Raw genomic sequence first — 23,370 nt, 5'->3', positions numbered from 1 at the left:
GGATGTAGTTCCACAGGCCATTATGAACCAGTGAACTACACAGGAACACAAACGTGTCCTTAATGTGCACTTAAAGGGAGCAACAACTAATTTTTACGGTACCTATTTTCTTTAGCACAATGGAAAGCTTTCCGGTCAGGGTGTCTAACCACGGAATGGTAACGTGGAAAACGCCGCAAAACATTTGTCATCAGAATTTTTCTAGCTGCGGTGAATATGAGGTCGTGTACACCCATGACAACACATGCTAGAAACAGTCAGCGCGAGAGCGGTTCGTGTTCGAGCGCGGTGGTTTATTGCGCATGCGTGCACTCCGCGCGCATGCGCCGCGGCTCGACATGTCCTGCTGGCTGCCGCGAAGGCAGCGCCGCTCTCATTATGCAACTCCTTTTATCTCGTAAGCAGCACAGAATAGAGCGGGGATACATAATAATATACATACTCTAATTTTCAGGACTGATAATGGCGCGCATGACAGCATTAGACTACATGACTACATACAGCAAAATGATCGACTCAATAATCTAGCTTCAAGGCTCTTCCTCTAGGCGGCGCGACATACCGGTTTTTTGTTACTTTCAAACACGATTTAAAAATATAAGTCCTACTCATGATGCGAAGAGGATGCTGGAATCTCTCACTATATTTCACGATCTTTTCATTTCTACAAGGATCTAATCAGATGTTCTGGCCAGTTGTCGGCCCCTTTAACCCTAAACCACCTATGATGGTTTCTTTAACATTTCAAGTAAACATGCGCAACGGATTCAGAGTGCCAAGCATTTTAAGATCAGAAAATGCTTGTGTGTGTATGTGTGCGCGTGCGTGCATGTGAATGCATGCGTGCGTGTGTGTTGACTCGAAAACTGCTTCTTAAATGCCGTTTTGCTTCCCATGTACACAATTGAAGTGGCAGTACAAACAATGCATAAGATCACAGCAAAAAGAACCCCCAAACTCGGCGCTGATTTCTGTGGTTATTTTCCTTGTGGCCTTCTGTATTGTTTGTCATTAGCATTATTGTCAGCCCATTTTGTGTCCAGTGTACAACAAGGCCCCCTCCTGATGATCTCCATTTTACACTACTTTGTACCAACTAATTTCATTTTGTGTCATAAACTTCTTTATTTTGTCACTCCAACTAACTCAGTGCCGTACTTTGCTGCATTTCCCATCGCTTGGCGTCCACTCAATTGCTCTGACTGCCCGTTGTCTGTTCTATATGCATTACGTTAAATTCTGCTATTTAAGTTATTCACTTCAACTGATTAGGTCGAGTATCAGTGTCATTACTTTCCGTATAATGTCTTACATTATGGAACCCCCGTGCTTGCATATATGGACACAATGACAAAGCACTTGTCAGTGAACGCAACATGCTGTCAAAAAATAGAAAACTTGAAGCAAGCTTACGCCTGTGATGGATAGGAAATGGATTGCGCTTTCAACTCAGCCTCACCGAGACACAGGGACCGTATTTCTTGCAATACCCAGTGAAACTTGCTCTGCAATGGTAACAAAGAAACAAAATGACATTAATTAGCAAATAAGTTTCTTAGGCGGGCTAGTTGGTTCATGAACACTGTGGCAGAACAGCGCAAGAAATAGGACAACCAACACACAGGACACAGTGCTGTGTCCTGTGTGTTAACTGTCCCATATTTTGCACAGTTCTGCCACAATGTAGGAGATAGAATTGAAAGAGAATGTCCCAAGGACATCAAACGCATAGTCTGGAAGCAAACGTGACGTCAGCATTTTCAATGGACACAACTGCAAAATAGACGCTTAAAGTTTCTTGCACATACATAGCAGGTAATCTTTTTTTTTAGTATAGAATGTTTAAAAGTGCCTTGTGATAAAAGCCACTATTGCCGCAGTCAAGCTTGATGAGTCAGAGTAGTGGACATTACATGAGCAAGAAACCCAAATGAATCTTGAAAATTAAGAAACCAATAATTACCTCTCAAATTAATTATTTTATGAAACACAATGCAATCAACGGATTGCAGCTTGTTGTTGCAGTAGCTGTACAGTGCAATAACAATTTAATAAATTTTCATAAATGATGCACACTAAACATGCGTTATGTGCTTTTCATTCAAGTGCGAAATCGTAATGTTGTTTCACCTTAATTTCTGCCACCTGGAAAGACAGTGGCCGCTTCCCAGCAAGTTCAGAGGCAAACAAAGCCTGTAAAACGACATATGTGCATAGTTTAGGAAATTTTATTTAATACATCGGCGTTTCAAGAAATGTGTCCAAAATCCTCAAAAATCACGAAAATCTGATATGTGCTCGCTTTCTTCACAATTGCTTTTTCCATCGTGGCAAGCATCTTAAGATTGCTAAAGACTTCATTTGGGACAGTAATTAAGAAAGTTAAATTAATTACTTCTTTAATTAAGAGAGTTAGACGGCTATGTAAAATGGGAGAATTGAAGTTCTTTATGCAGAGCCCATGGCAACTTCGAGATTCAGAAAAAGCGGCCTCTAGTAATTATTGTGGCGTAGTGAAATTCAGCCAAATTTAATGGCAAAACCGAAGCCGAAGCACCAATAAGCACAATAAGCTGACGACCAGAATGGCGTCACTGTTCAAAACAACGTTTACAGAGGTGTACTTTATCCGCATTTGTTAACGTATGCGCACCATGCATGCTATAGTTGCAAGCACAGCCCGCACACCCATGCAACGAAATCAGTTGATGGTTGATGTAACGACGCTCACTCATTCTTTACATCTCATAAGAATATGGCAGTTGCGCTTTTCCACGTCTCAGTCTCGGTTTCGCCACTGAATTTGGTTTAACTTTATTGCTTCGCAATTATTATTAGTGGTCACTTTTTCTAAATCTCAAAGCTGCAATGGGTTCCTGGCATGAAGGACCTCAATTCTCCCATTCGACATAACCGCCTAAATCCACTAATGAAAAAGTTAATTAACTTAGCCTTCTTAATTACTGTCACAAGATGCCTGCGAATACAGAAGAAGTAACTGTGAAGGCCTCCAACAAATATGTCATTTCCCTGATTTTTTTTTTTGGACACATTTCTTGAAACACCCGGTATATAAAAGTTGTAGAGCAGCGAGGAGAAAATCAGAATTGGGGGGGAAGAAGCGGTACTGCGTGTTAATGAGGACTGCATAAAAGACTACTGATCATTTACTGCATGAAGCAACCCAATGAAACCATCAGGCAATGAAGCCAACAAAAGTATAGGGGCATTATTTGTAGTCTTTAACTGAAATGTGGTTAATTATTATATAAATGTAAAGAAAATGTGGACAAAAAGACAACTTGCAGCTGGTAGGGACTGAACCTACAACCTTCGCATAACATGTCCAATGCTCTACCAAGTGACTTGATGCCACACTTGATGCCTTCAGATAGTGTGCGAGAAATTATTAGTAAGCTGCCAGCTCGTAAAACGATCACATGCTACATGACGCCAGCTGGCAACAAAGCAGTGTTCCACAATTGCCGTCACGACTGCAAGAGGCGTTGGCTAACAGTAGCAGGTTTACATGCACAGAAATACCCAGTAAAGTGGACGGGAGGATGACCGCCGCTGTAGCTCAATTGGTAAAGCATCAGACGCGTTATTCGAAGGTTTTAGATTTGATACCTACCAGCGGCAAGTTGGTTTTTTCGTCCACCTTAACTTCTTTAGAGTTAAATCATAATTACCACATTACAGTTAAGGACTATCAATAATGCCTCTATACTATCCTTGGCTTCACTGTCTGTGGGTTTCATTAGGTCGTACATAACAAAGAAATGAGCCCTTGATCAATTCCCTTCCTTCATTCACAGCATAAAGCAGTTACTCACTTGAAAGGTGTCCGCAGAGCGTATAGAAAGCAATCCAACAACGAAATCGAGCTTTTCTCCAACATACTGCACAAAATCCTGCAAGAGAAGTATACGAGAGCCAATAAACTTTTTAGCCAGACCGACTGTCCCAAGATAGCACCTTAGCATAAAACCTTCAGTCAAAATGTGCGGGGAAGCAGCTGGAGTTATAGAGTTGCCAAGGAGAACAATCACTGCGCTTGAAGGGAGACACCGGTCATCTGGACCAAAATATCACAAAAAATATACTTTCTGAGACATTTTTCTTTCTTCGCAATCTAGAAGTCCAAGAGAATCTATTGCTGCAATAACAAAACCTTCTGATGAGTACTTATTTCTGTTATTCAGCTCTAAAGTCAGCTTCACGAGAGTTTTCACTCGCTGATGCCCCCCCCCCCCCCAAAAAAAAGGCACTTTTCTCCTATTTGCTGTGCTGTTGCCCACATTATCTTTTGATGTAGTAGTCAGATTTCAATGATTATTGTTGCAATTGAAAACTTGCGAGTACCTACACACAATCAAATGAATCGATTATATCGTTTACGAAAAAATTTATTTGGCGATACAAATGACAAAAATTCTGAGGTTCCCAACCACCACATTACACACGGCAATAACTTTTATACAAGTAGAGCTGATCTGCGATTGTTCTAGAAAATGCCCATACAAATTTTTCTAGTATATTGAATGATAATATTGCAGAAAAGTTGGGCAAATTGACTTCTCCTAATATATTATCTCAAACCACTTCAGATGAAGAAATCAATTGCTTATCTACCTTTAACAGAATAAATTATACTTTGCCTGAAAATTTTTTTGTATATGATAAAAACTAAAATTTCTTATTTGAAAGACCAGTATCTCCGCTTAACCCCAGCAAAAGACTGATTAGCTCATTCCATGGCAAACGTCCCAGCCGTTTTCGCGACCATCTCAAATGTCATCGAAAAAAATTGTGCTGATTTCTTCCGTGGAAAACAGTAAACTGCTACAATATTTTGGAGAAAAAAATTTTTGGTAACATGGGAGTGTTCCGAATTTCGCAGAATGCCGTCTGAGTGACGTTTGTTAAAAATTTAATCTTAGAGTATCGTTTCTTGTTTCCATGCCAATATTGGTGTACATATTAAGCAAAGGCGTTTGCATAAGGTTTTCAGATCTCACTAATATTACTGCAATTTTTCTGCCATATACACCTCCACAAAATGTTCTATGTTTGCATTTTTTCCCTGGTAATACCGTTATATGTATGAATACCCCAGTAATCAATACTTACTCTACGGGAGGTATTTTTCCAGAAAAGAAAATATTTTCAGACCACTGAAAATTGTAAATCTTGGAAGACAAAATCGCGAGTTTGAGAAAGTTTTCATTTTGGTCCACACTGAGACGCAATACCAATGTTCGTGTGCTGAACATAAGTGGCAAAGCATGCCTACCTGGTAGCTCTTCTGCTTTTCAAGTTTCACTTGAGTCAGCTTTTCCACTTTCCCTTCCGACTCCTTCAGCCTATAAAAGCATAAAAATAAAAAGGAAGCAACACACATATTCATTTGTATGCACAATGACCAAAGCTTTCTTGAATTGGTCCAATTACACTTGAAACTTGATGCGTGCAATGGTACACAATTTCAAACTGAAGTCATTGTCTACACCTGCTTTTTAAACGAAAACATGAATTTACATGGCTACAGGGTATTCTACATGATGCAGCAACGACGTGCAAGCTAATTAAACAGTACATGTGTTCAAGCTAAAGAGGTTGTTTGACAATAAATTTGTTTACAATGGTGCATCATTCTTCTTAAGTGCTATTATTGTCAATTAGCTATCAAAGGTTCAATACAAAAAAGAAGGTGGAGGTGAAAGTTTTACTTTTGAACTTTAGACCTAAACCAAGGTACCGTAACATTGCTGGTGTAGCGAAAATTTGAAGTATTGTTTCCAATTTTTGCCACACTGACGAAATAAAATTTCCTGAAACTTGCCACATTTAGTCTCCAGCTCCTATGGAACACAATTGTAATTCATTTTTCGAGAAAAAGTTTCACTTCCGAATTTTTGCCCAAAAACAAGGCATTGTACAGTTGCTGCAAAGACTGAAATTTAAGTAGTATTTCCAATTTCGGCCACATTGGCTCAATCAAATTTCCTGAAACTTGCTGTGTTAAGTCTCCAGCTCCTTTGGAACACAAATGCACTTCATTTTTAGAGAAAAATTTCACTTCTGAATTTCGCCTCCAAACCAAGGCATCATAATGTTGCTGTGATGACTGATATTTGAAGTATCATTTCCAATTTTGGACACATTAGTTCAATCAAATTTCCTGAAACTTGCTGTGTTAAGTCTCCAGCTCCCTTGGAACACAGATGCAATTCATTTTTCCAGATAAGTTCCCCTAATGAAGTTCATGATCAAACCAAGGCATCGTACTGTTGCTGTGATGACTGATATTTGAAGTATTATTTCCAATTTTGGACACATTAGCTCAATCAAATTTCCTGAAACTTGCTGTGTTAAGTCTCCAGCTCCCTTGGAACACAGATGCAATTCATTTTTCCAGATAAGTTCCCCTAATGAAGTTCATGATCAAACCAAGGCATCGTACTGTTGCTGTGATGACTGATATTTGAAGTATTATTTCCAATTTTGGACACATTAGCTCAATCAAATTTCCTGAAACTTGCTGTGTTAAGTCTCCAGCTCCCTTGGAACACAGATGCAATTCATTTTTCCAGATAAGTTCCCCTAATGAAGTTCATGATCAAACCAAGGCATCGTACTGTTGCTGTGATGACTGATATTTGAAGTATTATTTCCAATTTTGGACACATTAGCTCAATCAAATTTCCTGAAACTTGCTGTGTTAAGTCTCCAGCTCCCTTGGAACACAGATGCAATTCATTTTTCCAGATAAGTTCCCCTAATGAAGTTCATGATCAAACCAAGGCATCGTACTGTTGCTGTGATGACTGATATTTGAAGTATTATTTCCAATTTTGGACACATTAGCTCAATCAAATTCCCTGAAACTTGCTGTGTTAAGTCTCCAGCTCCCTTGGAACACAGATGCAATTCATTTTTCCAGATAAGTTCCCCTAATGAAGTTCATGATCAAACCAAGGCATCGTACTGTTGCTGTGATGACTGATATTTGAAGTATTATTTCCAATTTTGGACACATTAGCTCAATCAAATTTCCTGAAACTTGCTGTGTTAAGTCTCCAGCTCCCTTGGAACACAAATGTAATTCATTTTTGCAGAAAAAGTTTCACTTCCGAATTTTTGCCCAAAAACAAGGCATTGTACAGTTGCTGCAAAGACTGAAATTTAAGTAGTATTTCCAATTTCGGCCAGATTGGCTCAATCAAATTTCCTGAAACTTGCTGTGTTAAGTCTCCAGCTCCCTTGGAACACAGATGCAATTCATTTTTCCAGATAAGTTCCCCTAATGAAGTTCATGATCAAACCAAGGCATCGTACTGTTGCTGTGATGACTGATATTTGAAGTATTATTTCCAATTTTGGACACATTAGCTCAATCAAACTTCCTGAAACTTGCTGTGTTAAGTCTCCAGCTCCCTTGAAACACAAATGTAATTCATTTTTGCAGAAAAAGTTTCACTTCCGAATTTTTCCCCAAAAACAAGACATTGTACAGTTGCTGCAAAGACTGAAATTTAAGTAGTATTTCCAATTTCGGCCACATTGGCTCAATCAAATTTCCTGAAACTTGCTGTGTTAAGTCCCCCGCTCCCTTGGAACACAAATGTAATTCATTTTTGCAGAAAAAGTTTCACTTCCGAATTTTTCCCCAAAAACAAGACATTGTACAGTTGCTGCAAAGACTGAAATTTAAGTAGTATTTCCAATTTCGGCCACATTGGCTCAATCAAATTTCCTGAAACTTGCTGTGTTAAGTCTCCAGCTCCCTTGGAACACAGATGCAATTCATTTTTCCAGATAAGTTCCCCTAATGAAGTTCATGATCAAATTAAGGCATCGTACTGTTGCTGTGATGACTGATATTTGAAGTATTATTTCCAATTTTGGACACATTAGCTCAATCAAACTTCCTGAAACTTGCTGTGTTAAGTCTCCAGCTCCCTTGAAACACAAATGTAATTCATTTTTGCAGAAAAAGTTTCACTTCCGAATTTTTCCCCAAAAACAAGACATTGTACAGTTGCTGCAAAGACTGAAATTTAAGTAGTATTTCCAATTTCGGCCACATTGGCTCAATCAAATTTCCTGAAACTTGCTGTGTTAAGTCTCCAGCTCCCTTGGAACACAGATGCAATTCATTTTTCCAGATAAGTTCCCCTAATGAAGTTCATGATCAAACCAAGGCATCGTACTGTTGCTGTGATGACTGATATTTGAAGTATTATTTCCAATTTTGGACACATTAGCTCAATCAAACTTCTTGAAACTTGCTGTGTTAAGTCTCCAGCTCCCTTGAAACACAAATGTAATTCATTTTTGCAGAAAAAGTTTCACTTCCGAATTTTTCCCCAAAAACAAGACATTGTACAGTTGCTGCAAAGACTGAAATTTAAGTAGTATTTCCAATTTCGGCCACATTGGCTCAATCAAATTTCCTGAAACTTGCTGTGTTAAGTCCCCAGCTCCCTTGGAACACAAATGTAATTCATTTTTGCAGAAAAAGTTTCACTTCCGAATTTTTCCCCAAAAACAAGACATTGTACAGTTGCTGCAAAGACTGAAATTTAAGTAGTATTTCCAATTTCGGCCACATTGGCTCAATCAAATTTCCTGAAACTTGCTGTGTTAAGTCTCCAGCTCCCTTGGAACACAAATGTAATTCATTTTTGCAGAAAAAGTTTCACTTCCGAATTTTTCCCCAAAAACAAGACATTGTACAGTTGCTGCAAAGACTGAAATTTAAGTAGTATTTCCAATTTCGACCACATTGGCTCAATCAAATTTCCTGAAACTTGCTGTGTTAAGTCTCCAGCTCCCTTGGAACACAGATGCAATACATTTTTCCAGATAAGTTCCCCTAATGAAGTTCATGATCAAACCAAGGCATCGTACTGTTGCTGTGATGACTGATATTTGAAGTATTATTTCCAATTTTGGACACATTAGCTCAATCAAACTTCCTGAAACTTGCTGTGTTAAGTCTCCAGCTCCCTTGAAACACAAATGTAATTCATTTTTGCAGAAAAAGTGTCACTTTCGAATTTTTCCCCAAAAACAAGACATTGTACAGTTGCTGCAAAGACTGAAATTTAAGTAGTATTTCCAATTTCGGCCACATTGGCTCAATCAAATTTCCTGAAACTTGCTGTGTTAAGTCTCCAGCTCCCTTGGAACACAGATGCAATTCATTTTTCCAGATAAGTTCCCCTAATGAAGTTCATGATCAAACCAAGGCATCGTACTGTTGCTGTGATGACTGATATTTGAAGTATTATTTCCAATTTTGGACACATTAGCTCAATCAAACTTCCTGAAACTTGCTGTGTTAAGTCTCCAGCTCCCTTGAAACACAAATGTAATTCATTTTTGCAGAAAAAGTTTCACTTCCGAATTTTTCCCCAAAAACAAGACATTGTACAGTTGCTGCAAAGACTGAAATTTAAGTAGTATTTCCAATTTCGGCCACAGTGGCTCAATCAAATTTCCTGAAACTTGCTGTGTTAAGTCCCCAGCTCCCTTGGAACACAAATGTAATTCATTTTTGCAGAAAAAGTTTCACTTCCGAATTTTTCCCCAAAAACAAGACATTGTACAGTTGCTGCAAAGACTGAAATTTAAGTAGTATTTCCAATTTCGGCCACATTGGCTCAATCAAATTTCCTGAAACTTGCTGTGTTAAGTCTCCAGCTCCCTTGGAACACAAATGTAATTCATTTTTGCAGAAAAAGTTTCACTTCCGAATTTTTCCCCAAAAACAAGACATTGTACAGTTGCTGCAAAGACTGAAATTTAAGTAGTATTTCCAATTTCGACCACATTGGCTCAATCAAATTTCCTGAAACTTGCTGTGTTAAGTCTCCAGCTCCCTTGGAACACAGATGCAATACATTTTTCCAGATAAGTTCCCCTAATGAAGTTCATGATCAAACCAAGGCATCGTACTGTTGCTGTGATGACTGATATTTGAAGTATTATTTCCAATTTTGGACACATTAGCTCAATCAAACTTCCTGAAACTTGCTGTGTTAAGTCTCCAGCTCCCTTGAAACACAAATGTAATTCATTTTTGCAGAAAAAGTTTCACTTTCGAATTTTTCCCCAAAAACAAGACATTGTACAGTTGCTGCAAAGACTGAAATTTAAGTAGTATTTCCAATTTCGGCCACATTGGCTCAATCAAATTTCCTGAAACTTGCTGTGTTAAGTCTCCAGCTCCCTTGGAACACAGATGCAATTCATTTTTCCAGATAAGTTCCCCTAATGAAGTTCATGATCAAACCAAGGCATCGTACTGTTGCTGTGATGACTGATATTTGAAGTATTATTTCCAATTTTGGACACATTAGCTCAATCAAACTTCCTGAAACTTGCTGTGTTAAGTCTCCAGCTCCCTTGAAACACAAATGTAATTCATTTTTGCAGAAAAAGTTTCACTTCCGAATTTTTCCCCAAAAACAAGACATTGTACAGTTGCTGCAAAGACTGAAATTTAAGTAGTATTTCCAATTTCGGCCACATTGGCTCAATCAAATTTCCTGAAACTTGCTGTGTTAAGTCCCCAGCTCCCTTGGAACACAAATGTAATTCATTTTTGCAGATAAGTTTCACTATTGAAGTTCATGATCAAACCAAGGCACCGTTATGATGCTGTGATGACTGATATTTGAAGTATTATTTCCAATTTTGGACACATTAGCTCAATCAAATTTCCTGAAACTTGCTGTGTTAAGTCTCCAGCTCCTTTGGAATACAAATGCACTTCATTTTTAGAGAAAAATTTCACTTCTGAATTTCACCTCCAAACCAAGGCATCATAATGTTGCTGTGATGACTGATATTTGAAGTATCATTTCCAATTTTGGACACATTAGCTCAATCAAACTTCCTGAAACTTGCTGTGTTAAGTCTCCAGCTCCCTTGAAACACAAATGTAATTCATTTTTGCAGAAAAAGTTTCACTTCCGAATTTTTCCCCAAAAACAAGACATTGTACAGTTGCTGCAAAGACTGAAATTTAAGTAGTATTTCCAATTTCGGCCACATTGGCTCAATCAAATTTCCTGAAACTTGCTGTGTTAAGTCTCCAGCTCCCTTGGAACACAGATGCAATTCATTTTTCCAGATAAGTTCCCCTTATGAATTTCATGATCAAACCAAGGCATCGTACTGTTGCTGTGATGACTGATATTTGAAGTATTATTTCCAATTTTGGACACATTAGCTCAATCAAACTTCCTGAAACTTGCTGTGTTAAGTCTCCAGCTCCCTTGAAACACAAATGTAATTCATTTTTGCAGAAAAAGTTTCACTTCCGAATTTTTCCCCAAAAACAAGACATTGTACAGTTGCTGCAAAGACTGAAATTTAAGTAGTATTTCCAATTTCGGCCACATTGGCTCAATCAAATTTCCTGAAACTTGCTGTGTTAAGTCCCCAGCTCCCTTGGAACACAAATGTAATTCATTTTTGCAGATAAGTTTCACTATTGAAGTTCATGATCAAACCAAGGCACCGTTATGATGCTGTGATGACTGATATTTGAAGTATTATTTCCAATTTTGGACACATTAGCTCAATCAAATTTCCTGAAACTTGCTGTGTTAAGTCTCCAGCTCCTTTGGAATACAAATGCACTTCATTTTTAGAGAAAAATTTCACTTCTGAATTTCACCTCCAAACCAAGGCATCATAATGTTGCTGTGATGACTGATATTGGAAGTATTATTTCCAATTTTGGACACATTAGCTCAATCAAACTTCCTGAAACTTGCTGTGTTAAGTCTCCAGCTCCCTTGAAACACAAATGTAATTCATTTTTGCAGAAAAAGTTTCACTTCCGAATTTTTCCCCAAAAACAAGACATTGTACAGTTGCTGCAAAGACTGAAATTTAAGTAGTATTTCCAATTTCGGCCACATTGGCTCAATCAAATTTCCTGAAACTTGCTGTGTTAAGTCCCCAGCTCCCTTGGAACACAAATGTAATTCATTTTTGCAGAAAAAGTTTCACTTCCGAATTTTTCCCCAAAAACAAGACATTGTACAGTTGCTGCAAAGACTGAAATTTAAGTAGTATTTCCAATTTCGGCCACATTGGCTCAATCAAATTTCCTGAAACTTGCTGTGTTAAGTCTCCAGCTCCCTTGGAACACAAATGTAATTCATTTTTGCAGAAAAAGTTTCACTTCCGAATTTTTCCCCAAAAACAAGACATTGTACAGTTGCTGCAAAGACTGAAATTTAAGTAGTATTTCCAATTTCGACCACATTGGCTCAATCAAATTTCCTGAAAGTTGCTGTGTTAAGTCTCCAGCTCCCTTGGAACACAGATGCAATACATTTTTCCAGATAAGTTCCCCTAATGAAGTTCATGATCAAACCAAGGCATCGTACTGTTGCTGTGATGACTGATATTTGAAGTATTATTTCCAATTTTGGACACATTAGCTCAATCAAACTTCCTGAAACTTGCTGTGTTAAGTCTCCAGCTCCCTTGAAACACAAATGTAATTCATTTTTGCAGAAAAAGTTTCACTTTCGAATTTTTCCCCAAAAACAAGACATTGTACAGTTGCTGCAAAGACTGAAATTTAAGTAGTATTTCCAATTTCGGCCACATTGGCTCAATCAAATTTCCTGAAACTTGCTGTGTTAAGTCTCCAGCTCCCTTGGAACACAGATGCAATTCATTTTTCCAGATAAGTTCCCCTAATGAAGTTCATGATCAAACCAAGGCATCGTACTGTTGCTGTGATGACTGATATTTGAAGTATTATTTCCAATTTTGGACACATTAGCTCAATCAAACTTCCTGAAACTTGCTGTATGTGGTGTTTAGTGGCGCAAGGGCCAATTGATGGCCAAAGAGCGCCATCCTGAAACTTGCTGTGTTAAGTCTCCAGCTCCCTTGAAACACAAATGTAATTCATTTTTGCAGAAAAAGTTTCACTTCCGAATTTTTCCCCAAAAACAAGACATTGTACAGTTGCTGCAAAGACTGAAATTTAAGTAGTATTTCCAATTTCGGCCACATTGGCTCAATCAAATTTCCTGAAACTTGCTGTGTTAAGTCCCCAGCTCCCTTGGAACACAAATGTAATTCATTTTTGCAGATAAGTTTCACTATTGAAGTTCATGATCAAACCAAGGCACCGTTATGATGCTGTGATGACTGATATTTGAAGTATTATTTCCAATTTTGGACACATTAGCTCAATCAAATTTCCTGAAACTTGCTGTGTTAAGTCTCCAGCTCCTTTGGAATACAAATGCACTTCATTTTTAGAGAAAAATTTCACTTCTGAATTTCACCTCCAAACCAAGGCATCATAATGTTGCTGTGATGACTGATATTTGAAGTATCATTTCCAATTTTGGACACATTAGCTCAATCAAACTTCCTGAAACTTGCTGTGTTAAGTCTCCAGCTCCCTTGAAACACAAATGTAATTCATTTTTGCAGAAAAAGTTTCACTTCCGAATTTTTCCCCAAAAACAAGACATTGTACAGTTGCTGCAAAGACTGAAATTTAAGTAGTATTTCCAATTTCGGCCACATTGGCTCAATCAAATTTCCTGAAACTTGCTGTGTTAAGTCTCCAGCTCCCTTGGAACACAGATGCAATTCATTTTTCCAGATAAGTTCCCCTTATGAATTTCATGATCAAACCAAGGCATCGTACTGTTGCTGTGATGACTGATATTTGAAGTATTATTTCCAATTTTGGACACATTAGCTCAATCAAACTTCCTGAAACTTGCTGTGTTAAGTCTCCAGCTCCCTTGAAACACAAATGTAATTCATTTTTGCAGAAAAAGTTTCACTTCCGAATTTTTCCCCAAAAACAAGACATTGTACAGTTGCTGCAAAGACTGAAATTTAAGTAGTATTTCCAATTTCGGCCACATTGGCTCAATCAAATTTCCTGAAACTTGCTGTGTTAAGTCCCCAGCTCCCTTGGAACACAAATGTAATTCATTTTTGCAGATAAGTTTCACTATTGAAGTTCATGATCAAACCAAGGCACCGTTATGATGCTGTGATGACTGATATTTGAAGTATTATTTCCAATTTTGGACACATTAGCTCAATCAAATTTCCTGAAACTTGCTGTGTTAAGTCTCCAGCTCCTTTGGAATACAAATGCACTTCATTTTTAGAGAAAAATTTCACTTCTGAATTTCACCTCCAAACCAAGGCATCATAATGTTGCTGTGATGACTGATATTGGAAGTATTATTTCCAATTTTGGACACATTAGCTCAATCAAACTTCCTGAAACTTGCTGTGTTAAGTCTCCAGCTCCCTTGAAACACAAATGTAATTCATTTTTGCAGAAAAAGTTTCACTTCCGAATTTTTCCCCAAAACAAGACATTGTACAGTTGCTGCAAAGACTGAAATTTAAGTAGTATTTCCAATTTCGGCCACATTGGCTCAATCAAATTTCCTGAAACTTGCTGTGTTAAGTCTCCAGCTCCCTTGGAACACAAATGTAATTCATTTTTGCAGAAAAAGTTTCACTTCCGAATTTTTCCCCAAAAACAAGACATTGTACAGTTGCTGCAAAGACTGAAATTTAAGTAGTATTTCCAATTTCGGCCACATTGGCTCAATCAAATTTCCTGAAACTTGCTGTGTTAAGTCTCCAGCTCCCTTGGAACACAAATGTAATTCATTTTTGCAGAAAAAGTTTCACTTCCGAATTTTTCCCCAAAAACAAGACATTGTACAGTTGCTGCAAAGACTGAAATTTAAGTAGTATTTCCAATTTCGACCACATTGGCTCAATCAAATTTCCTGAAAGTTGCTGTGTTAAGTCTCCAGCTCCCTTGGAACACAGATGCAATACATTTTTCCAGATAAGTTCCCCTAATGAAGTTCATGATCAAACCAAGGCATCGTACTGTTGCTGTGATGACTGATATTTGAAGTATTATTTCCAATTTTGGACACATTAGCTCAATCAAACTTCCTGAAACTTGCTGTGTTAAGTCTCCAGCTCCCTTGAAACACAAATGTAATTCATTTTTGCAGAAAAAAGTTTCACTTTCGAATTTTTCCCCAAAAACAAGACATTGTACAGTTGCTGCAAAGACTGAAATTTAAGTAGTATTTCCAATTTCGGCCACATTGGCTCAATCAAATTTCCTGAAACTTGCTGTGTTAAGTCTCCAGCTCCCTTGGAACACAGATGCAATTCATTTTTCCAGATAAGTTCCCCTAATGAAGTTCATGATCAAACCAAGGCATCGTACTGTTGCTGTGATGACTGATATTTGAAGTATTATTTCCAATTTTGGACACATTAGCTGAATCAAACTTCCTGAAACTTGCTGTGTTAAGTCTCCAGCTCCCTTGAAACACAAATGTAATTCATTTTTGCAGAAAAAGTTTCACTTCCGAATTTTTCCCCAAAAACAAGACATTGTACAGTTGCTGCAAAGACTGAAATTTAAGTAGTATTTCCAATTTCGGCCACATTGGCTCAATCAAATTTCCTGAAACTTGCTGTGTTAAGTCCCCAGCTCCCTTGGAACACAAGTGTAATTCATTTTTGCAGATAAGTTTCACTATTGAAGTTCATGATCAAACCAAGGCACCGTTATGATGCTGTGATGACTGATATTTGAAGTATTATTTCCAATTTTGGACACATTAGCTCAATCAAATTTCCTGAAACTTGCTGTGTTAAGTCTCCAGCTCCTTTGGAATACAAATGCACTTCATTTTTAGAGAAAAATCTCACTTCTGAATTTCACCTCCAAACCAAGGCATCATAATGTTGCTGTGATGACTGATATTGGAAGTATCATTTCCAATTTTGGACACATTAGCTCAATCAAACTTCCTGAAACTTGCTGTGTTAAGTCTCCAGCTCCCTTGAAACACAAATGTAATTCATTTTTGCAGAAAAAGTTTCACTTCCGAATTTTTCCCCCAAAACAAGACATTGTACAGTTGCTGCAAAGACTGAAATTTAAGTAGTATTTCCAATTTCGGCCACATTGGCTCAATCAAATTTCCTGAAACTTGCTGTGTTAAGTCCCCAGCTCCCTTGGAACACAAATGTAATTCATTTTTGCAGATAAGTTTCACTATTGAAGTTCATGATCAAACCAAGGCACCGTTATGATGCTGTGATGACTGATATTTGAAGAATTATTTCCAATTTTGGACACATTAGCTCAATCAAATTTCCTGAAACTTGCTGTGTTAAGTCTCCAGCTCCTTTGGAATACAAATGCACTTCATTTTTAGAGAAAAATTTCACTTCTGAATTTCACCTCCAAACCAAGGCATCATAATGTTGCTGTGATGACTGATATTTGAAGTATCATTTCCAATTTTGGACACATTAGTTCAATCAAATTTCCTGAAACTTGCTGTGTTAAGTCTCCAGCTCCTTTGGAATACAAATGCACTTCATTTTTAGAGAAAAATTTCACTTCTGAATTTCACCTACAAACCAAGGCATCATAATGTTGCTGTGATGACTGATATTTGAAGTATCATTTCCAATTTTGGACACATTAGTTCAATCAAATTTCCTGAAACTTGCTGTGTTAAGTCTCCAGCTCCCTCGAAACACAGATGCAATTTATTTTTGCCATGACAGAACATTGCATGTCAAGTTCCGTTTCACAAAGACATGACAAAACTCCATTAAAATTTCTTTTAAATTCTGTTTGAGAGATGGTCCCACAGACCTAGTTTCTCCTCAAAAATCTCTCTCTATTGCTAAAATAAACGTTACTAGACCAGAGTTACAACTCACATTTGATCCAGTCTCTTCAACACTTGAGTCTGAAAGAGAAATTGATTCGTCAGATGAAATACTTCTCTGTTTCAGCAAACAGCCGCTGAAGAATACTTCTAGATTGTGAACAAGAGTATTCACTATGTTCACTTCTACACTGTGAGTGAGGGTAGCAGATCGAGGAGTCCATTTTTTTAGACACTACCATAAGCAGGCAATCGTTAACGAAGCCAAGCAAAGAACAGGGGACGTCATTTGTCATTTTAATTAACGTTTAATAAGCCTTTGCGACACGGCATCCTCATTTGGAGATGCGACTTACTTTCCCCATTTCTGTGTGCTATTGGCAAAGAAGGAACCGCAAACACTGATCTAATGTTAAATTAAGCAAAATTAAGCATTCTTGTTGCCTGTTCCTTTATATCACTTCTGGTGGAAAAATTTTGCGACACAGAACCGCTTCGGTGAAGGAAGTAGCATGTTCGCTGAGACATCGTACGTGGGACAATTCTGCAGGAATTTCAAAATATCTTTTTTATGTATTTTAGGAATGCTTACTGCCACTTGTTTTAAATCTTGTTTCCAGAACGCTGGCATCAAATTATATAAATTTCGCACATTTATAGACAATCAATCATAATACATGTCGCAAAGGGATAATCATAAAATCAAGAACGATGAAAGTGGTTATAAAACAATTTGCCACCGGGGAACCTACCCAAAGAACTACTCTTTTTTTTTTTGTCTTAGAAAATTGCTATGACCACAGGGTCAATGACAGTTAGCTTTTTATTTCAGTAATTGTCATACATTCACTTCTTGCAGTGTTAATTTTGCTCATTGTTGTCTACATTCTCAGGATAGTGTGCGAGGGCGTTTGATTTCCACAAACCGTTGGCCAAGGATATAAACGCACCTGCTTTTGAAACTTGCGATCGAAACTCAGGCACACCTCTTCAATGTCCCGCTTCTCCAAGATCAACCTGTGGGCAAGCAGAACATCAATACGCTACTTTAATGTAAGCATGACTAAGCAACTATAGTAACTCATTTTTAACTTTAGCATACCAGCTGGTTTTGTTATAACAATTCAAACAGGCCTTTCTTTTAATTGTGTCGAACATATGATGCAATTGAATTTAGCTTGTTCCGGTGAATTACCTGAAGAAGCCGAGATTACTTTCCACACTATGTGCAGCGTCGATCCATATAGCTAAATTAATCAACATTTATTCAGTCATATTTCAACATTTGTATTGAGAAATTAAAGTTGCAGCAAAAAAATTGGCGAAGCTTGCACTAAGCTGTGCAAGGCTTGAAAGAGCGAAACTGGATGAAATCTTAAGGCTAATCTGGTTGCTTCTAGGTTGTTTCTAGGCCTTAGGTGATGCAGGTTGTTCCTAGGTTGCTTATAGGTCGTCGCTAGGTTTTAGCTAGGTGATGCTAGGTTGTTTCTACATTGATTCTCAGCACATAGAGGTTCAAGTTAAAGCACAGACAGTCACAAATGTCCAAACTCCCGAGTCAGAACCTCGCGCTGCAACCAGGCGTTCACACCTCTCATATCTCTACAGGCTGCTTATTCTAGTTGTAGCTAGGCAGAACTTGGTTGTAGCTAGGTCGAACTCAGTAGAACTTGGCTATATCGAGGTGGTGTGGCTAGGTTGAGCTTGGCTATATCGACGTTAAACTTTGTGTGGCTATGCTGAACTTGGTATTAGCTAGGTTTGGCCGGGGCTACGCCTAGGTGGTTATTCTGGTAGTACCACCTACCAATTTCTGTGGCACATACCCATTTATGATAATGATGGTTTTCTGATAAGCCGCACAGTGGCACCTACCCATTCGATGACAATACTTTTCTTCCTCATTTTTAGTGGACCAGTGGTGAGAAGTGGGATTTACCCAATTTCTGTGGCACATACCCATTTATGATGACGATAGCTTTTGTGTAGGCCGCTGAAGTGGGGACCCTCAAGTGGGGACCCACTTCAGCGGGGCCCTCAAGTGGGGACCCTCAAGTGGTGAAGTGGGGACCCTCAAACATTTGCTCCTGCAGTGCACACTTATGGAGCACCGCGGGAGCAACTATGGAACTGCTACCGCGCTCACAGGCTGCCGACTGACAGTGCAAGGGTTCCTTTACAGTCACAACATCCATCTTATGCACAAAATGCTGCTTATGACAATCTATGTGACTTCCTTGTGACTCCAGTCTCGCCACTTTGTTGCCCTCTGTGGCATAACAGTGCTAGTGTGCCGGGCCATGTGACAAACTCCCTTCCCCCACCATGTGACATGTAGGTCAGGGTACTGCTGCTGTATTCTCAGCTGTATATACACTCCTCCGCGAAACTACTGCAGCATATTCGTCCTTACCAAGTGATCGTCACCGCCATCTTCACGAACTCGACCCACACGTGCATGTCAAAATACTGCCAAGCATGAAAAAGTGCAGTACAAGCCTACTACACAGATTACGACTAGGTGTGGCGTTCACTCGTCGTTACCTACACCTTATCGGCTGTGCGGACAGTCTGAATTGCAAGATATGTGGCGCGCCTGAGACTACAGAACACCTCTTGCACGTCTGCCCATGATATATCATGCAAAGAAATTCGATGGCCACCGTCTTGTTGAAATCTACAAAACAACAAGTTTCAGAAAAAGTTCTGTTGGGACCCCCACCTCGTCATCAGCGCGATATTCTGAAAATGCTGAACAAGTTTTTGCGTGAGACAGAACTCAACAAGAGACTGTAAATAGTTTCTGGACATTCAAGGTTTTGCTTTATCACCACCCTCCTCCTCGTCATCGTCAACACCATCTACCTTCTCTCTTTCCCACCCCCTCCCCTTTCCTACACTAAGTAGCAGGCCAGAAAATTGATTCAGGCTGAGCTCTCAGCTTTTCTGCCACAGTAAACTCTCTCTTTCAAGGAGGTCACTTCACAAGTGAACTAAGAGGCATTACGTCCTTCCATGTACAATGTGCCATTACAATTATCTGTGTACATATGTAAATAGTCCTCCTCTCCCACTCTCCTTGCACTTCCCTTTTCCCTCATCCACTCATGGCCACCATTCAGGTGTCAGCTGATCGAGCTAGACAGGTATGAAGCGATCAGCAGCAGAGAATTTTCCTTTCCCTTCCCTCAATTTGCATGTATTTTCCCAAATAAATAACCACTTACTATTACTAATTAAGTTCAGGCACTGGAAGAGTCATGTCTGCTGAGTAGAAATACTTGAACTATACTCGGGGACAACTTTCTGCGGCAATGAAGGGAAAGCTACAGAGCCACAATGCACGTATCCTACCGCTAATGAATGTAGTCCCACAATTGCGTCCGTATTTTCTGCGTGAGATATATAAAATACTCCTTCATTTTCTACATGTAGCTTTTTGAGATGGAACGCAGCGCACAAAAGCGAGATATCTGTATTTCTTTTACTTTATACGTTGTCACTTTGCGTTTTTGCATGCTTGAAAAAGTCGCGCCTTTTACCTGTACCTTAGACACTAAGCAGCGTTTGCGTCGAAATGCAACGCTAGCCATCACTTTCCACGGCGTTACGAGACACTCGCCAAACCGGACTACTTCGCGTAGCAGTACATGTGCAGACGCTCCGCCCCCGTAGCTCTCCCTTCATTGCCACAGAAAGTTGTCCCCGAGCATAGGAGTGCTTTAAAAAAAATGTATTAATGTACTTGTCAAGCCTATCATGAACTGCAACAGAGGTGCCTTTGGGAAACTCAAGTGGAAACGCTGATGCATTTTCCAGCACATTTTTACGGGCTAAAAAAGCCAATTTTTTACAAACAAAAATAAAGGCCGAATTTCAATTTCCTGAATTCCCTTTTTTGACACAATTCTGTAAGTTGCACCCACTAGCTGAGACACTTAGGGCAGGCAAAAATTAATTTATTACACTCTGCTCTGAAACATTATTCCACTCATTTTCAAAACCATCATAAAATCGTAAAAGTTTCACACAAGTTGCAAAATTGTAAGCTGTTCACGTAAGCTTCAAACATGTATGTAAAATTTTTTTCTACCTCACATATACCACTCATAAAATACCACTCAGAGAATTGCAATATTTTTAATTGGGTGAAAAGTTAGAGTTGCACGCATTAAAGTGCGTAAATTTGTTTCAAAATTTTGCAATTTATAGCAGTTACTTTTTAAAACTATATGTTCCTGATCAAGAATTCCCCTTCCTATAGTCAGCAATGTACAACGCTCTCTCTTAAATTTAAAAAGTTTGTCCAAATCAGTTTACCAGTTCCCTAACAAGTACACCTCACATTTGGGCAGAAAAATCAAACTTAGGCTCTATGCAACACTTCTTCTTAATTAACATAATGTCACTGCAATATCAAACCACACCTAAACAAAAAGCAAGTACCTGTTAAACTCCTCAGGACTGGCTATCCCTGAGAAATCTTGAGCACTTCCATTCTGCAAGTTGCCCAGGACAGAATATTAGAACATTGTTACCGAGAAAATATATTTACAAAGAAACAACAGTTACAACATGCAATGAGCAGAGTCCTACACGCACTGCATTTATTCCCTTGAAGACATTTCAAAAGCCATTTTCTTAGTAATACAGACACGAAGGTGTGAGATTTGCATGCTTATTTTCAACAGGTGCTTTGAGCCAGGACCCTCTATGACGATCTTTCTGAACACTATGCCTCATTCGCTAAATTCAGTACATAACAAATTTCTTGAACACTTCAAGAATACAATGCTTGTTAGGTGATCAGGCAGTAATGAGAGATCTTAATTATGTACATAAGGATCCTATAGTATCACGCACTGTTTACTAACCAAGTGATACATACGTAACACATAATACATTATCATGTTCATGTTACGTGCTTACAAAACTGAACAAGTAAACTGCTGAAAACCTGAGCTGAACGATAATGACTCGTAGGGATGGGCGAACATTCCGGCGTTTCGAATATTCGAACCAATATTACAGTAATCAAATTCGCTTCGATACGAATCTGGGTTATTCGAAATTTTGACGTATTCGAAATGAACGAATATATGTATGCATTTGACCGCACATAACCCCCTGTAAAGGTGGTTTCACTGCAGCGTCTGGTTGCTGTGCCGTGAAACAACCCAGCCAAGGGAAATCTGCACTGCCGCGAAGCCACACTTCAAGGTTAAAAGTACTTTTTTTTTTTTTTTTTTAAGTTTAAAAGCATGTTATATGGGCTTATATGCGCTAAGTATAGCGATTTTTAAATTGCAACGTCCACTTATAACATGCACCCTATTCAAATCTTGCTACTATTCAAGGCTGCTTCATTTCAAACAAAAAAGTGATATTCACTCCATACCTAATTCCAATCCTAAAAAATATTGTGCAAGGGTCATGACAAAAATGCAAATTTTTCTTAATAATATGCGGTAAATACTATTTGAACTATTCGATTCGAAATTATTCGACCAAATCACTATTCGCTTCGGATTCGCTTCGAACCTCAAATTCACTATTCACCCATCCCTAATAATGAGCATGAGTTTTGTTAATGTGCGTGCAAGTCGAGCTCACAAACGCGAGAGTGAAGCTAGAGAGGAAACCTACACACGCATGTAAATGTATTTTATTAAATCTCAAAGAGAATAATACAGGCGCTCAATAAGCTTTCTTTTTTTTTTTTTTGCATAGCTGCCACCAGCCAGCACAGAAAAAAAAAGATAGTTCCCTACCTCAAAGATGATAATCAGGCTTTTGGCTCGCATCAATTTTGTGGTAAGATACACAAATAAAATCTACTGGGCATAACCAAATGCAAAATCCAAGAATTTTTGTGCGCTTCATGAAATTAGGTTTCTAAGGCCTTGAAAATAGCAGTTGCACATGCAAAGGGTTTTGAGGACCACCATGAACTTGCCAAGCTAACTGTAAGCTGCACAACTCTAGACAAGTCAAAAGCTTCTCCCTCCATGCTGTGGATCATGAAAATTTACCCACTGTGTGATATGTGCAACATGTAAACTTAAAAAGGTATTGCTATAAAAGTAAGTGACAAAAAAAGCAGAACTAAAGCATATAGCAGGATGACTACAAGACCTGAGCAACTTTTCGCTTTAGCTGGGTCAATTCCTTCTTGAGATCATCATACTTCGTCTTCATATCCTCCAACTCCGGACTCTGCTTTGCAACATGAAAGATAAAAGGAATATGACAAGGTGAAATGGGCAATAAGAAACAAGAAAAGCATTAGGCAACAACAAGTTGCACACATAGTTAACCTATAAGATACTATAAGTGTGCGAGTGGTCGCAACTTCAAATACAACGTGAACAGTCCTTGCTATGGAACTTAAGAATTGTTTGAGAACTCACTATTTCAAATTGTTCTGTTCAAATACAACAAGGGGCAAAGGCAGGTGCCACTGTCTACAGGGTGAATAACTAAGGAATGCAGAGAGCATTTGGAATGATTTTGCCGCAACAAAACCTCGGACGTTGCGCGGTTGACCAGCTCCAGAGCAATCTCATGCCGGACATCACTCACTGCACAAATGTTTCCAGTTGTCAATAAGCGCGGTTCACCA

The 23,370-nt window shown here is 38.7% G+C and overlaps 1 protein-coding gene across 3 annotated transcripts in view; it reads right to left on the bottom strand.

The window, feature by feature from the left end:
* LOC119401487 (cingulin) overlaps nucleotides 1-23,370 on the bottom strand; it is a 43,031-nt gene that overhangs the window by 5,896 nt on the left and 13,765 nt on the right. For 2 of the 3 annotated variants that reach the window (XR_005185447.2, XM_037668330.2), the window contains exons 10-17: nucleotides 22,884-22,967; nucleotides 21,195-21,247; nucleotides 17,699-17,765; nucleotides 16,801-16,829; nucleotides 5,297-5,366; nucleotides 3,837-3,914; nucleotides 2,131-2,193; nucleotides 1,414-1,505 (exon numbers count right to left, since the gene is read on the bottom strand). Coding sequence is in view for 2 of the 3 variants with exons in the window: in XM_037668330.2 (XP_037524258.1) it covers nucleotides 1,414-1,505; nucleotides 2,131-2,193; nucleotides 3,837-3,914; nucleotides 5,297-5,366; nucleotides 16,801-16,829; nucleotides 17,699-17,765; nucleotides 21,195-21,247; nucleotides 22,884-22,967 (536 nt within the window). In the remaining variant the exon portion in view is untranslated. The remainder of the gene's footprint in view (nucleotides 1-1,413; nucleotides 1,506-2,130; nucleotides 2,194-3,836; nucleotides 3,915-5,296; nucleotides 5,367-16,800; nucleotides 16,830-17,698; nucleotides 17,766-21,194; nucleotides 21,248-22,883; nucleotides 22,968-23,370) is intronic. The other variant, XM_037668331.2, reaches the window with a different exon arrangement.

The sequence above is a fragment of the Rhipicephalus sanguineus genome, chromosome 8 (assembly GCF_013339695.2).
Source record: "Rhipicephalus sanguineus isolate Rsan-2018 chromosome 8, BIME_Rsan_1.4, whole genome shotgun sequence".
Classification (NCBI taxonomy): Eukaryota; Metazoa; Arthropoda; class Arachnida; order Ixodida; family Ixodidae; genus Rhipicephalus; species Rhipicephalus sanguineus.
This window is presented reverse-complemented; position numbering and strand designations above follow the sequence as displayed.